This window comes from Danio rerio, chromosome 22, assembly GCF_049306965.1.
Source record: "Danio rerio strain Tuebingen ecotype United States chromosome 22, GRCz12tu, whole genome shotgun sequence".
In the NCBI taxonomy this organism is placed as follows: Eukaryota; Metazoa; Chordata; class Actinopteri; order Cypriniformes; family Danionidae; genus Danio; species Danio rerio.
In genome coordinates, this window is record NC_133197.1 from 13,845,001 (window position 1) to 13,862,025 (window position 17,025).

At 35.0% G+C, this 17,025-nt stretch overlaps 1 protein-coding gene across 1 annotated transcript in view; it reads right to left on the reverse strand.

Moving 5' to 3' along the window:
* Nucleotides 1-579: 579 nt before the first annotated feature.
* si:ch211-246m6.5 overlaps nt 580-17,025 on the reverse strand; it is a 133,452-nt gene continuing 117,006 nt past the window's right edge. The window contains exons 23-32 of the mRNA XM_009296212.4: nt 16,480-16,575; nt 16,302-16,397; nt 15,098-15,193; nt 14,886-14,981; nt 7,588-7,683; nt 6,997-7,092; nt 3,434-3,529; nt 3,107-3,202; nt 907-1,004; nt 580-815 (exon numbers count right to left, since the gene is read on the reverse strand). Of these exons, the coding sequence (XP_009294487.1) occupies nt 795-815; nt 907-1,004; nt 3,107-3,202; nt 3,434-3,529; nt 6,997-7,092; nt 7,588-7,683; nt 14,886-14,981; nt 15,098-15,193; nt 16,302-16,397; nt 16,480-16,575 (887 nt within the window). The 3' untranslated portion in view covers nt 580-794. The remainder of the gene's footprint in view (nt 816-906; nt 1,005-3,106; nt 3,203-3,433; nt 3,530-6,996; nt 7,093-7,587; nt 7,684-14,885; nt 14,982-15,097; nt 15,194-16,301; nt 16,398-16,479; nt 16,576-17,025) is intronic.

Genomic DNA, 17,025 nt, shown 5'->3' on the forward strand with positions numbered 1-17,025 from the left:
AATGTGTTTTTATTTATTTGTTTATATATAAATAATTTGTTTTCTTTTAATTTGTTGTTAATATAAACAGTAATTGATTGATAATTATATTTATATAACAATTATGATTTTATAATATTAGATATTTATATTTGTTATTAAAAAATAAATCAGATGATTTTCAAGCTCCAAAATTTTTTTTTAATTTTATTTATTTATTTTTTTGTTTGTTTGCAATCAACCGAAAAGTCAAGAAGTATTTATTTTTTACATTCAAGATAAATGTTTAGATCTAAAAGATTTAAACATTTAAAGTAACAGTTATTACCTCAGGACCTCCAAAATATTAATTGTTTTTGAGTTTATTTATCTATATAGTTTTTGTGCGACTGGTGGTAATTCATATGCATGTAATTACACATTTGTAATAGTAATTTATCCCTTTCTGGAATATTAATTAACTTTAATATCATGCTCTATCAATTAAGTAGAGACCTAAAATAATTACGGACTGTCCGGACTTTTCTGTATTATTCATTTTAATCTTGTGTAAATAGATAAATCAGCAAAAATGCTTAAGTTAAAAAAAGCCTACAAATGTTTCATAAAATACACTCATTTATTGTTAAAATCGTTTTCACAAATACTGTAATGTTTAAAAAAGTGTGAACAAAACATTATATTATACCTTATGCATAAATAATATTCTCAGATATGATATTTACAAATTGAAACAGATATTATAACTCGGTCAGGTTAAAAAAATAAGTAGTAAAAATAGTCCTCAGTGCAGAAATGACACTCACATCATCTCCTCATCCTCTCTGGACAGCAAGCTGTAACACAAATATGATGTGGCATTTTTAGATAATGCATAATTCAAAAAAATGTAGAAATCTTTGTGTTTGTAATGACTTGTTTGTTTACTTTTCTAGAGCAGAGAGTCCCCATGTATCCGCTTCTGCAGGCGCACACGTTGGGTCGAACACATCGACTTCCAAACAAACAGCGCTGTTCACAGATGGCTGTCAAATATCACACCGTTATTCACAGTTTGTAAGCTTTTCAGATTATAGATGTCTATTTCAGATGGCAGATATTGAACATTACATTACATTTGTGGGGGGTGGGGGATGTAATGGAATATGCTAATTTGATGGTTAAAGGAAAACATGAACAAATGCTGTTCAGTGCTGTTGTTGATGAATATTGCTGATTTTGGCTTTAAACAAATTAGTTGAGAAAAAAAGTTTGAATTTATTAATGGTAATTGTCCTGATAATTTGCAACTAAATAATGTGTAAAGAATATTTTGCAATATACTTTGCTATTTAAAAATAATATAAAATAAAAATATATACCATTATTGAAATAATTACAAAATCATATATATCAAATATTTAGAAAACATGTAATTTTATTATTGCTTTATTGTATTATTATTACTATTATCATTATTTATGATTGTTATTAATTTATTATTATTAAATTAGCTATTAATTTAAAATACATTAAATATCACTAATTAAGAATTTACAACATCATATTTAATTATATCTAATATTATCTAATATAAATATTTGATTGTTATTATTATTATTATTATTATTATTATTATTAATAAAACATTTTATTTAGGAAAACTTTTTTTACATTTTAAACTTTTTATTATTTCTTTATAATAATAATAATTATTATTATTTTTATTATTATTGGTGTTATTAATTTTGTTATTATTATATTGATAAAACCTTTTTTCTTTAGGAAAAAGTCATTTTATTATTTATTTATTTATTGTTATTATTATTATTATTATTATTATTATTATTATTATTATTATAATAAAATTATTAAATACAAAATACACTATATATCACTAATAAAGTATTTACAACATCATATATAATATTTTGTTGTTGTTATTATTATTATTATTTATGATTGTTATTAATTCTTTTATTATTATTATTATTATTATTAAAAACATTTTTCTTTAGGAACATTTCATTTTATTATTTATTATATTGTTAGTCTTATTGTGGTTAATATTTATGATTGTTATAAATTATTATTATTAATATTTTAAATAATAATAATAATAAAATAATAAACAATTTTCTTTATAATGTAATTATTAATGTTTTTACTGATTAATTAATATTACTGATTAGATTAATATTAATTATTTAAAAATATAACAAAATCATTTTCTTTAGAAAGGCATGCACTAATAATTTAACACCTTACACAAATAAATATTATTATTAATATTATAATTTTAAAAAGTCTAAAACGAATCAAAAAGAATTCTTGCTAATGTTTTTTTGTAAACTCCACTAATGAATGGAAACGGATGAACTGATTCATATTTAAGTATTACTAATTACATTATTTTATTATAACAATATTATTATATTAGTGTTTTAATGGAAATAATAAATAAACAAAAACATGCTTTAAAGACAACATTATACATTGTCTGCTCATTAATGTTTCTGAAAAACAAAATGGTAGTATATATTTATTTTGAATAAGACAATATACATTTCATTTCACAAATTAAACATTTAAAACCTCAATAATAAACATTTTTCTTCAACATGAACTGATGAACAATTTAAAATAGATCAACCCATATAATAATAATAATAATATTAAACCAACATATTTTTTCTTAATAACCATTTACATTATATAATTATAAATAATTATAAATAAGTTATAAATTGAATATCATTTAAAAATATAAAAATATGTTTTAATTTAAATAGTAAAATATATTTTATATGTAATACTTTAAATATAAACTATAAACAATGTTTTATTAATAATAATAATACTAAAATCCTAAAAATGCAATTATTAATTATTTACAGTGAATAAATAAATAAATAAATAAATAAATAAATAAATAAATAAATAAATAAATAAATAAATAATATAATATAATATAATATAATATAATATAATATAATATAATATAATATAATATAAAGGCATACACTAATGATTTAACCATTTGTTCATAATTTGAGTTATTAATTGCATGCATGTATATCTTTATTTGGGGTCTGGACTGGTCATGGAATGTGTGTTTGGAGGATCTGTGTTTTTGGGAAAGACTCACGGATCTGGCAGATTGTTCCTCTCCAGCCGGGACTGCAGAGGCAGCTGTTCGGCCCCACACACTCACCACCATTCACACACTTCTGCACACACACCGCTGGAGAAACACAAACACGCACACTGTTATTTAATTCCCACACAGCTGGATCTGTTATTTTACATATTAACTTTGAGGTTTATGCTCATAGTCGGTTTTAGTGCAAGTTGTGATCGACTTTTCTTCTCTGTTGTGAGATGTTCTTTATTTCACACCTTTGGGGTCATTTGCTGTCATGGGGTCAAAAGGTCACTGTCATCTTTACTTCAGGTTGTTTTATTTTTTACTCACGTTTATCACATCTCTTTCCTCTCCAGCCCGATGCACAGTCACAAACATCTGGTCCAATGCAGCGTCCTCCGTTCACACACACTGGTTCACACACACCTGCAGAGAAATACTAAGGTAAAGCCCTGGATTCATTCACACCAGGGGGAGCTAGAACTAAACTACAGTCAAAAAGAGACTGGAAGAACTACACTCATCGGCCACTTTATCAGGTACACCTGACTAGTACCAGACTGAGAACTTGCACTTGCATCTTCAGGCTTGCACTCTCGGGCTTGCACGCTCAGGCACCCAGGCTTCCTATGCAAGTGACGTAATTTACAATCGACACCTGCACTCTCCTGTCATGTCACTTGAAATGAACACAAATAAACCAAAAGTAAGTTTCCAGTTCGTTTGCATCGCCAGTGATGACATTGTCAAATAATTCTATAAGTACTTAGGTTGTACACCATGACAGACCCACCCCATAGTTGATTGTTATATCAACTAAATATCAGTCTAAATATACGGACAAGGTATTCTTCCACAGTTCTGAATAAAATTTAAAAAACAGGTGTCGATTGTAAATGACGTCACTTGCAGAGGAAGCGCGGTTGCCTGAGCGTGCAAGCCTGAAGGTGCAAGTACAAATCTGCAGCCAGACTCTATTGACCGCATTGGACTGCTTTTGAGAGGGTGCTCGCTGCAGAGCCATTTGAGCAGAGCTGAGCTCCAGCGAGGGGGAGCATGAGCTCTTGCTCCTCCTCCTGTAAGCTGTTTTAATGCGTACACCAACCCCACCCCTAACCCTACCCCCAGTGACATCACTCGTAGAAGAAGTGCAAAAAAGGTGGAGCTCAAGCTCAAGCTCCCCCTCGCTGGAGCTCAGCTCGCCCAAATGGCTCTGCAGCGAGCACCACTTGCTGCTTTTTGCCTTCAGAACTGTCTTAATTTTTTGCCATAGATTCAACAAGTTGCTGGAAATATTCCTGAGATTTTGATTCATATTTACATGATAGCATCACACAGTTTCTGCAGATTTGTAGACTCCACATCCATGATGTGAATCTCTCGTTCAACCACATTCCAAAGGTGCTCTATTGGATTGAGATCTGGTAAACTGTGGAGGTTTTTGCGTACAGTGAACTCATTGTCATGTTCAAGAAACCAGTCTGAGTTGATTTTCTCTTTTTTGGACCACTCTCTGTAAACCCTAGAGATGGTTGTACGTGAAAATCCCAGAAGATCAGCAGTGTCTGAAATACTCAAAGCAGCCTGCCTGGCACCAAAAACCATGCCATGTTCAAAGTCACTTAAATCACCTTTCTTCCCCTTTCTGATACTTTGTTTGAACTGCAGCAGATCGTCTTGACCATGTCTACATGCCTAAATGCATTGAGTTGCTGCCTTGTAATTGGCTGATTAAAAAATTTGTATTAACGAGCAGTTGTACATGTGTACCTAATAAAGTGACCGGTGAGTGTAAATTATGTTGTTCTGTATGTTCAGATGAACATACATATATGGGTTGTAAATACTTCAATAAATATTAAGTTAAGGATTAAGAAAAACTGTAAATGTTGTAATGATCCGGCATATTACCCAAGGATGGGCAGGTGTCATGCACATGGGGGTGGGGTGTCGCGGACAAAAGTGAAGAGGGATTTGGAGTCGTGGAAGAAAGTGAAAGTGTACAGCGGACAGGGGAGTAGGGCGGTTGAGGATGGGGATTGGTAAAATGAGGTGCCGAACCGATACCCATTAGGCCCGTATGATAAAAGCATTGAATTATTCATAATTTACATTTTGTTTTTAATAGTTCAATATTAAATTATTAGCATTATCTGTTATTAGAATGAATACCTAATGGTTTATTATTAATAGTTGATTAAGCATTTATAAATTTGAATATTAGTAAGCCGCCTCTGTCATAACTTAAAATATCAAATATTTATTATTTGTAAACATAATTTAATACAAATTGTATTATTAATAAATTAAGTTATGAAATTATAAATTTATAAATGTTCTGTCACTTAAATTTATTATTATCATTACTATTTAATAATGCTGTCTTAATTCATAAATTAGTTTTATCCATTTTTATTAGTTTGAGCATTCGTTATGGCATTATGAATTAACAAGCTGTTTACTTTCTGTGGAGTGAAGTATACGTTCAGAAATTTTCATGTACTCTTGACCTCAGCATAAGGAAATTTCCAATATTTCTCAAATGTTATTTTAATTGGTAAAAAAAATCCATATAACAAGTCTTGCCATGCAAATTGACCCATTCCAAGGCCCATATGCTTGATAACTCACTGTATTTGCTCAGACGCATCTCTCTTCCTCCTCGATCAGACAGGCCATATGTAAACGCCTCAACTCACAGCCGATCTTGGCTTACAGAGCAGCATTTTCCCCTTGTTTTAATCACCAAAACAACTATATGCTTCGCTTCCAGATGTTTGATATGAATCCCTATGCATTTCCAATAGGGCAGAGAAGTGCAAAACTACATGTTTATGAAGGACTGAAAAAACTGACTGTAGTGTAGAAGACTACATCTAATCTCAGTTTCTAAAATCAGCCTTTTTGGCTGATTTTAAACAAAAATTTACATGGAAAACATAGTGTTGTTGTTGGTTGCAACTAAACCACACATTAAACAACTAATTGAACTTAATCTCATCAGTATTGTATCTCATCATTATTGTACAAGTTGATCTTTATACATGACTTCTGAGGAAAGGGTTCACTCTCATTAGTGTCATACCTCTGTTGTTAAAAAACGTCTTTACACAACAGATAATTCTATAAAACGTATTTTTTGTGTGTTCTATAGAATTGTCAATAGAATTCCACTCTAATGAAATTAATATCATTTCTGTATGGAGTTTGCATGTTCTCCCTGCGTTCGCGTGGGTTTCCTCCGGGTGCTTCAGTTTCCCCCACAGTCCAAAGACATGTGGTACAGGGGAATTGGGTAGGCCAAATTGTCCGTAGTGTGTGTGTGTGAGTGTGTGTGTGTGAATGACTGTGTGTGGATGTTTCCCAGAGATGGGTTGCGGCTGGAAGGGCATCCGCTGTGTAAAAACTTGCTGGATAAGTTGGCAGTTCATTCTGCTGTGGCGACCCTGGATTAATAAAGGGACTAAGCCGACAAGAAAATAAATAAATGAATGAAATTAATATATTTATACAAAGGATTTCTTAAATGATCTTAGCATATCACTTGAGTTGTGTCTTTACATTGTTTTCCAGTTACATCTGGAATTGATTTTCCTATTTAGAATAGAATAATAATTGTATAATAATAATACTTATATTTTATCAAAGTATTTATCAAAATCATATTTATAATTTTTATATATTTCTAAATAAATGGAGGCGGGGCTTGGGGTCATAGGGGTGGGGCATAAATTCTCACTCCAAGCTAAAACCAAAAGTTGGCAGCCCTGCTAACCACTGAGCCGCTGTGCAAATATTCAAAAAAAAGTTTCATGAATCATTCTGTGGTAAACAAATTGTATGTAAATCATGCTTAGTGATCTAACTAGCAGTGAATAAAAGCTTTTACTTACTTTTCTCACAGCGCTGCCCTGAATATCCCTCCACACATGAGCAGACGTTGTTTCGTACACAGTGTCCGCCATTTTTGCAGGGTGGATTGCAGACGGCTGATGAGAAAAAAATAAGAGAAGTGGATAAAAACTTCCAGTATTTGATGAATGAATATTGGACTTGTGTTCTCTGAACTGATGACGGATATATCAAACAGCCGTGAGGTGAAATAAACAACAGCAAATCTGACATGACCGCGAAAACGCTCTCTAAAAGCTCTAACATTTCACTCAAACCTAAAGCAACCCAGACATTAGAGTCAATTGCTATTATCAAAAACATCTTTACCTGGGCCACTGTTTCAAGCAATTACGCGAATCATTCCTCACTACGAGTAGGAATCGATATATACACATCAAGGCCACGACATGAGCGAAAGACTTCAATAAAAGCCAAATGGGTTTTTAGGACCGGTCCGTTTTATCGTTCCTTACGCACAGAAGTCAAGTTTCACCCCGTACGCTCTTAAGAAATTGATATCCGACTTTTGTAAGCTCTTAGAAAATAAGGTGATGCATCAGGAAGGTGGATTATGAAAGAAAAGCTGTTACCGTTTTGACAGCGCGCCCCGTAGAAACCATGCTGGCAGGTGCAGGAGTTGGGCCGAACGCAGGTCCCTCCGTTGAGACACACGGGGTCACACAGAGCTACACGGAGACAGATACGTTTATTAAATAAAACATGAATAAAACCTAGACAGCTGCCTAGACGGTGTGTGGGAGGTCAAACTCACTGCGCTTCAGCTGAAAAACAATGATTTATTTGTTTAAAGAGAGTAAAAAAACAAGTTGTTGTTCACTGTCAGGCTCTTTTAAAGGAACACCACACTTTTTTTTAACGTAGGCTTGGGTGCTTTTACACCTGTAGATCGATTGTTTTGTTCCGGAACAGTGATTGAAATTGTTACAATGTTGCACTTTGTTCTTTGTGCGGTTCACTTTCACACAGGTAAGTTTTTAAACAGACCAAAATAGCTAAAACAAGTCAAGTGAGTAAACTCTCCTCATATTGGCCCCCCTGCACTTCAGATTACTGAGGATAATGTGCATCAGATCTTCAGTAAACAGAAAAAAAGGAAAGCATCAGGCCCAGACAGTGTTTCACCAGCCTGTCTGAGAACCTGCGCTGACCAGCTGGCTCCCATTTTCTCCCAGATCTTCAACAGATCACTGAAACAGCGCAAAGCTCTATCCTGCTTTAAGCGCTCCACTATCATCCCAATCCCGAAGAAGCCAAAGATCACAGTACTCAATGACTACAGACCTGTTGCCTTAACATCTGCGGCCATGAAGTTATTCGAAAGACTGGTGCTAGCATATCTGAAGGACATCACTGGACCCCTACTGGACCCCCTGCAGTTTGCCTATTGGGCAAACTGGTCTGTGAACGATGCAGTCAACACAGAGCTGCATTATACCCTACAACATCTGGACAAACCAGGGAACTACGAAAGGATTCTGTTTGTGGACTTCAGTTCTGCCTTTAACGCCATCGTCCCCTCACTGCTCGAGTACAAACTGACCCAGCTCTCTGTTCCTAGCTCTGCCTGTCAATGGATCACCAGCTTTCTGACAGATAGACAACAGCTAGTCAGAATGGGCAAAATCACATCAAACAGCCGCACCATCAGCACTGGTGCCCCCCAGGGTTGTGTTTTCTCCCCACTGCTCTTCTCCCTGTACACCAACGACTGCACCGTAAAAGATCCCTCCATCAAACTCATTAAGTTTGCAGACGACACTACTGTTATTGGCCTCAGGCAGAACGGTGGCGAGTCTGCATACAGAGAGTAGGTGGAGCGGCTGGTGTTCTGGTGCAGATACAACAACCTGGAGCTGAACACGCTCAAAACAGTGGAGATGATAGTGGGCTTTAGGAGAAACCTCCCTGCATTCCCCCCCCACTCACCATCATGAACAGCACTGTGGCTGCAGTAGAGTCATTCACGTTCCTGGGCACCACCATCTCTCAGGATCTGAAGTGGGACATTCACATAGACTCTATTGTGAAGAAAGCCCAGCAGAAACTGTTCTTCCTTCATCAGCTCAGGAAGTTTAACCTGCCACAAGAGCTGCTCGTGCAGTTCTACTCAGCTGTCATCCAATCCATCCTGTGCACTTCAATCACCATCTGGTTTGTCTCTGCTGCCTAAACCGACCTCCGTAGAATACATCGAATAGTCCGGACTGCTGAACGAATCACTGGCACTACCCTTCCTACACTTCAAGAAATGTACTCTTCCAGAGCGAGTAAAAGGCCTCGCTAAATCACTCTGGACACCTCGCACCCAGCACACTACCTGTTCGAACTGTTACCGTCTGGTCGGGGCTTCAGAGCACCAAGCACAAAAACAGCCAGACACAGGAAAAGTTTCTTTCCTCAGGCCATCTACCTCATGAACTGTTCAATTTCGCCCAACTGCGCAATAAATATGTGCAATACTTTCTCATACGCACTTGTACAAAGCACCTTACATCAATATACAATGCAATACTTTCTACATTCGCATTTGTACACAGCACCTTATTACCTGTATATTTATAACAAATCTGTACGTACAATTTAACATCCAGATTTCTTGACTAACTGCATCTTGTTAAATGTTTATCAACGTGTTTTTTTCATATTTATTTTGTTGTCACTTGTCACTTTATGTACACTGGCAGCTTCTGTAGACAAAACAAATTCCTTATGTGTGTGAAGCACACTTGGCACTAAAACTGATTCTAATTCTGATTCTGAGTTTGAAGGTTTATTAATAAAAGGTTTAATGGATCTCGATCAGTTATCATATGTCATCATTTCAGTTTATGATGATAAGCAATGAGACACTATGAGCGAAAATGTGCACTTTAATTTTGACACCCACGCACAGATATCGTCACCAAATATACATCACAGAGGGAAGACTTTCTCATACATAGCCTCATTTTAGTAATCAAGCGTTGTAAAAATCGATCTATAGACCTTTTTCACAGCGGAATTGAACACCGGAAGCGCCCTTCGAAGCAGTGTATCGATATTTCCGGGTTCGCTAGGAGTCGCAGAGACATGACAGCCTCGGGACAGCGGATGACTTTCTCACGGTCAACTTTGCCATAATTTGGACAGGAAGATGTTGTTCGGTGAATGTGTAAAACTGCCTTAATAAAACAGCATTTAAAAGATGATACCGATTTGCAGAGTTTGTGCAGAAAACGTGTCTTACACAGCGTTTGCAACGTCAGGTTTCAGTAAGGTGCACAGCCAACAGCATAAAATCTGCTCATTCAAGCCATTCGTAAATTAGATTAACCTGGCTTTTTAACATCCAGCAGGATGAGTTTTATGTCAGTAGTCCCGTCTGTAAACTGTGCTAACCCCCTCCTTCCTTTTTATTCAGAGTCAGATATAGTGAATGGCGAGGTAGCTGTTCAGGCGAGTTGCTATCGGTTAATACATTACAGGTTGTTTAATGCTCGTGAGGTTTTCTCAAGTCTGGAAACACGTTAGCTCCTACTCGTGGATAATATTAATTTTTATTATTTATTTAAAGAACAGCAATTAACATTTTACAATACAAAAATGTACATACCAGGGGGTAATTATAAATAAAATACAAATATACAAAATGTAATATAACATATGTAATAATGAAATACATTGTAGAGTTCACACATTTTAAAGTGGATCGAGTTTGTTTAGAGAGTTGATACTGGTATTATACAAGCATATTTCAGTCATCAATACCTTAAAATCTGGTTTCATATTAGTAAATTTACATTTATGAATGTACAATTTTGTTAACAACATAGGTTTTGAACACAAAAGAATCGTTATTAATACATTTTGCAGCTCACCCCATAAGCTGACTATGTACAATGCCAAAATAAGTGTAAAACTGTCTCCTCATATTCGTTACAAAAATACAATTTACATCAATCCCACTTTTTAATTTTTGCAAACAATGTTTTACTGGATAAAACCTGTGGATGAGTTTATAGGACATTTCTTTAATTCTATTTCTAACATGATACTTCTGTGGTAACAGCCACACTTTTCTTTAATTCACCCTTTAATAAAAAGACATATAATAAAATTGAATATAAGGTACAGTAATGATTTCTTTTTGGAAAAGAGTATGAATAGCTCTATCATTACTCTTGGTATTTAGTAAAACAAAATTTGCCGACATAAGATTTAGCAATATCAAAAGACGATGCATCAGAAGGATGGTCTTATTAATACCTCTAAATAACATGAATGAATAACATGTCTCTGCAGGAATTGAACTAATAACAGTTGAAAACTTGCTGGGTTATTGAGATTTTGTAATAAGAAAGGACTTCATTGTAAGAAAAGTATACCATCTTTATTATATAACTGACTAAACAAATAATTTTGCTGTCAAACCAATTAAAAAACAAGAGATTTGCATTTGTATGAACTGTCTATTATTCCAAAATAACAACAATGTAGGGATAAATCATGCTTATAGATTAATGACCATGATGAGCACTTGTTTGTGGAAGGCATATAGTTTAACTGGAGTTTTGTCTATATTATAATTACTCATCAAAATAAACCATAGACCACCAGTCTTTAATGAAACATAATAATCTCCGCTTTGAAGTGCATACAGCATAAGAATGTACTTTCGCATATAACTTGAAACGGCATTCAACCCCCTTTAATATTGTCATCCATTATTTTCCCTGTCCTTCGTCTTTCGGGAGATCGTGGTCATTAAAGTAAGAGTGTCGTTTTTGAGTTGGAGCAGCTGGGAACGCAGCAATCACAGTGATGAGATGACCCTGCCATTCTTTCTTGCTCCGTCGCATTGAAACCGGATGTTGTGGTACACTGCTTCGCTTACCGGAACCAGGAAGTGTGAAAAAGGCCTATTGAATCAATCAATCTATTAAAAAAACGTTGGCTAGAATTATTCATTATAGGCTTAAATTATAGAGAGAAATAACAGATGAAGCGAGACTGTAGTCAGATCATGAAGAAGATCAATCTTTCTTTCCAGGTGTCAGTGCAGAATTACACAAAATAATAGGCCTAATGTAAAATATTATATGACTCAAATTTGGAAAAAATTATCAGATGAAAGGTAAACAGCTCTGGTTAATAGTTCAGTATGATTTTACTTCCGTATTTGACATGAAACGCACATTTACCTGTAGGACATCCCACCATACCTATAATTCTTTCTTCGTATAGCCACACACACACACACACACACACACACACACACACACACACACACACACACACACACACACACATACCTATATATATATATATATATATATATATAGGTATTAAATTACCATTATGCACTGTAATATTGCCTGCTTGTTAGTTCGTTAGATAATTTTGTATTCTCACTACAATCGATCCGCTCCAGAGTTCATTTTAATTGAGCCGGGATCACCTTATTCGGACTGATTGATTTGGTGTGGATTCAAGCATGATTGCAGATTTCATATGCCAAATGAACCGTGCCAACTGGGCAAATGAGTGTGAAAGTACTCTTTTTTTTTTACAACCCCCTAGAGTTAAAAAGTTGAGTTTTACCATTTTTTAATCCATTCAGATCTTCTGGTCTGGTGGGATCCCTTTTAATTTTAAAATACATTATTGAATCAGATTAGACCATATCGTTCAAAAATGAATAAACAACTGTTTAACCAAATGTAACTTTTAAAACGAGCCCTTCTCCTGCCCACTCCCCAAAAAAGTGGGGTTCATTTAAAAAACATTTGAGATCACTACAATACAATTGTAACAAATTCTTTTAAAAAATTAATTAAAATATGACATTTACCTAGAGCATTTAATTATGTCGTTAAGTAAAACTATGAAAAATTATATAGTTTTTACATTTAAATGAAGCTAAAAATAAATATAATGTTACCCTGGAACATAAAACCAATCATGAGTGTCAATTAAGGAATCTTAAAAATTTAAATATTAAAGCACTTAGCGATGTACATTTAGTTAAGTATTTACAGCAGAAAATTTACAAAAATCTTCATGCAACATGATTTTTACTTCACATTCTAATGATTTTTCAAATGAAGAAAACATTTTTATTTTTGATCAATACAATGCATATTTAGTCATTGGTTATTGTAAAAATAAAAGTGCAGCATGAGATGTAAATTAAACATTAAATAGAAATCAAAAAGCTTAAAAATTATATAAATCATTTTTTAAAATGTAAAAGCTATTAAAAGGCACATGAATAAATAAGCAAAAATTATGTTGAAAATTATTTGTGACTGTATTATTGACAACATTATATGACTAAGTGTATACTAAGTGCTCTATTTTAACAATCTAGGCACAAAGTCTAAAGCGCAAGGCGAAAAAGCATTAAGGGCGTGTCCGAATTCCCTTTTGCTATTTTAAGGACAGAAAAATACGCTCTGCGCCGCAGCGCATGGTCTAACAGGGTTGAGCTTATTCTTTTAATGAGTTTTGGCAGTGTTTTGTGAATAAACCAATCAGAGTTTCATTCCCTATTTCCTTTAAGAGTCAGTTGAGTCGCACCCAGGCACATTTGCTATTTACTTGGCGGACTTTGTAAGTAGAAAAACTGAGCGCTTCACTGGCGAGAAAACAGTTAAACCATCTGCAGCACAAGGATAAAGGATGTCCTACATTCAGCCTCTTTACTTTCACTTTCTCTTCCTCTCTTTTGCGTTTAAGAAAATGTTGTTGTACGCACACCACTGAAGACATCCATTAGCCGACATAATTCATTTAGTTTGTTAAGCGCAAATTTAGTTCTAATTTCCAGACAAAGGAATAAATAAACAATAATAACGAAGTGTGGTCAAAAGAGTTATTTCCAGACACACGTCCTATGCCCCATATGGTCCAAAACCTGACAGGTGAACAAATCTAAGCTTGTTTTTAATAAAAAAAATATAAATATGCTTAAAATAAATTATGTCTATTTTAGTTCCTCAATATAGCAACGCGCCAACAATGCGACTTAACACACCTCTTTTCTAGACCGGCACACCCATGAGTCCACAAAATGGCGCAAATGGATTTGCTATTTAAACAACATGGTGAAAAAAACAGGAAAATTCAGCTTGCTCTGGTCTGAAAATAGGGGGAAACACGTCTTGCGTCTTATTGCGCTGGGTGTATGATAGGGCCCCTAAATCTTGCCAGGTATATTTAGAACATGAATAATTTGATGACATATTAAATAACTTTTAGATGTTTTATATATGTACGCGTCAGAATAAGTTGTTTAACTTTTACATAAACAAAACAACATGAACATTAAAGTCGACATTTAGCTTGCATTTAATGTTTATATAAAATAACTTGCCAATTTAACTTGATGTGGACTCCAAAAATGGGATGTTGAATTACTTTTTGACCTCTATGTAGATATTGCAAATTCATATATTTTACATTCATTTATAAAAGCAAAAGGCAAAGCTCTGACACTTTATGTTGATCTTAAAAACATGCCTTAAATGTGTCAACAAATTGGATTGTAAAGTGTACTTTTTGATATACAAGCATTTTTACCAAATAGTCTAATGTGAATAAAAACTGCATTTGTTCCTCTGAGGTTCTCCACTCAATAGATGATAATTGATCCTCTCCGGTGGACAAGAGGAAGTTATCATCCGGCTGAAATAATAGCTGCTGTTTTCTCTGAGCCGCCAGGACGGAATGAAAAATGAACAGACAGAGGTTCTACATCAGCTAAATGCCACCAGGAAGCAGCACACACACACATAGAAGATGGATTTAGTGAGAAGAGATTGGTCCCATTGGGAGCCACCCAAATACACACACACTCCAACAAAGACACACACACATATACACTCACCTGTCTCGCAAGATGGTCCCGTCCAACCCGCCAGACATTCGCACTCATCCGGCGACGTGCACTTTCCGCCGTTTTGACAGTGATGGTTGCACACCACTGTGTAAAAAAAAACCATTTATAAACTGTAATACCTCATGTGACCATTAGGGGCGCCAGAGCTTACATTTAACATGTGCTTGAAACCCAAGCCGAAATGATTTATCGGGACTTACTGGTTTCACATCTGGGGCCTACGAAGCCATAGGGACATGAGCAGGTGTCTCGGCCCACGCAGGTGCCTCCGTGCAGGCAGGGCAAACTGCAGAGAGCTGCGGGAGTATTCACACGACCAAACGCACACAAAATATGACCATATTTCACACAAAGGGAACAGCTAACATATAACTCATCATCAAGGCTGCACAGATTATTTGGCACAGCTGCTTCTTTAAAGAAAGAGGTAAAAGGCACAGATTTGTAGGATGCTAGTGCCAATAACATAAAACGTCCATCCCGAATCGCTTACTAACACACTATTCTACACTATTCTGTAGTATTAATAGTGTCTGTAGTGCATTCACACTCAAAAATAATAAAAAAAGTATATTATTTTAATACCTGGTTGATTATCTATGCTCATGTAGAGTAAGGGGAGGGGCTAACAGCTGCTGATGTTAGATTGGTGAATTTATTTTGGATTGTGCATGCAAATTTCTCCTATGTAAGTGAATATGCTGCCTACGTCGGTGAATGTGGTTGTACAGATGATAGGTACTATTTGGTCATTTATTTCACTAATTCGGCAACCGTTAAATGTCAACTGGGAAATTTGGGAAATTTTTGTTCAGTATAACTTAAGACAATAACCTCATGCACTGCACAGTTGAGTGTATAAATACATAAGTGACCATAGTGGATCATTTGGAACACAACAACTGTTAACAGGTTAGCTTTGTCAAGTTGTGAATATGTTACTTCGTAGTAGTGTAAACAAAATTAACTACAGAGGTCATTTAGAACTTAAAATTATATATTTTTTATGTGTTTTTCCTATTTGTTTGCATGCAAATAGGGCTGTGTGAGCCTAAAAATGCCTAATTTTGAAACAGGTTCAAAAGTGAAAGTTTGTGAAATTGATCTCGCTATCGACTCGCAAGTGTAAATTGCAAATATGCAATTTAACAAAAACGACAATATGTTCATATTCATATTACGTATAGAGACCATAGGCTGAAGTTGTGGTGATCAATTAAAATATTTTCAAAATGTATTGTAAAGTCTCCTGATTTCCATGATCTTTGTTTATGTAGTACACAATATGGGTATTTCTTGCTAACTGGTTTTCAAATTACTATGCATTTAGACAATGTATAATGGCGGCATATGCGGTTTCGGATGCAGCAAATGAAATTTTATTCCAGACGCACATGCTCTTACCACTTTCACAGATCTCTCCATGGTACCCAGACAGGCATTCACATATATCAGGCGCTATACATTTCCCTCCATTTAGACAGGCTGGATGGCAGACAGCTTTGGGAATAAATAAAAATAAAAACATTATTATATTTGCTTAAGTGATCGTACCTATAACCACATTATTAATTTGTGTGACCTGTTTCGCAGTTGGCACCACTGTAGCCCTTCTTGCAGCGACACGTGTTGGGGGCCGCGCACTCCATGTTTCTACCGCAGGCATGTCTGCACACGGCTGAAGACACAAATGGCATGCAAACACAAATAACACATGGTCGGATACACTCCATCAACATGCAAACACGTACTTGCCTCCATCTGCAGCCTGGAGCACAGAAAGCATGGCCACATACAGAGTCGGTATGTACTAAACCTATTTTAAACGCGTACCTTTCACTTTAAATTAAAGAGCGTTGGTGTTAAAAGTGCAGGTGTTTTATTTGCGGATAATTACCATGCTTGCTTTTTAAGATTCACCCTACGTTCTTCCTTCAAGCATTCTGAAAAACGCAGGGCTGATTTGAATAGTTGGATAACTTTCACTACAAAACTTCTTGTTTAATGACAATGCTGGATCCGCTGCCATCTGCTTTCGCAGAGCTCAACACAAGACACCTGTGCATGTTCAGGCTATATTCATACCTCGAAAACAGTGCCTGAAAATAATCCATGAATGCATAAGTAA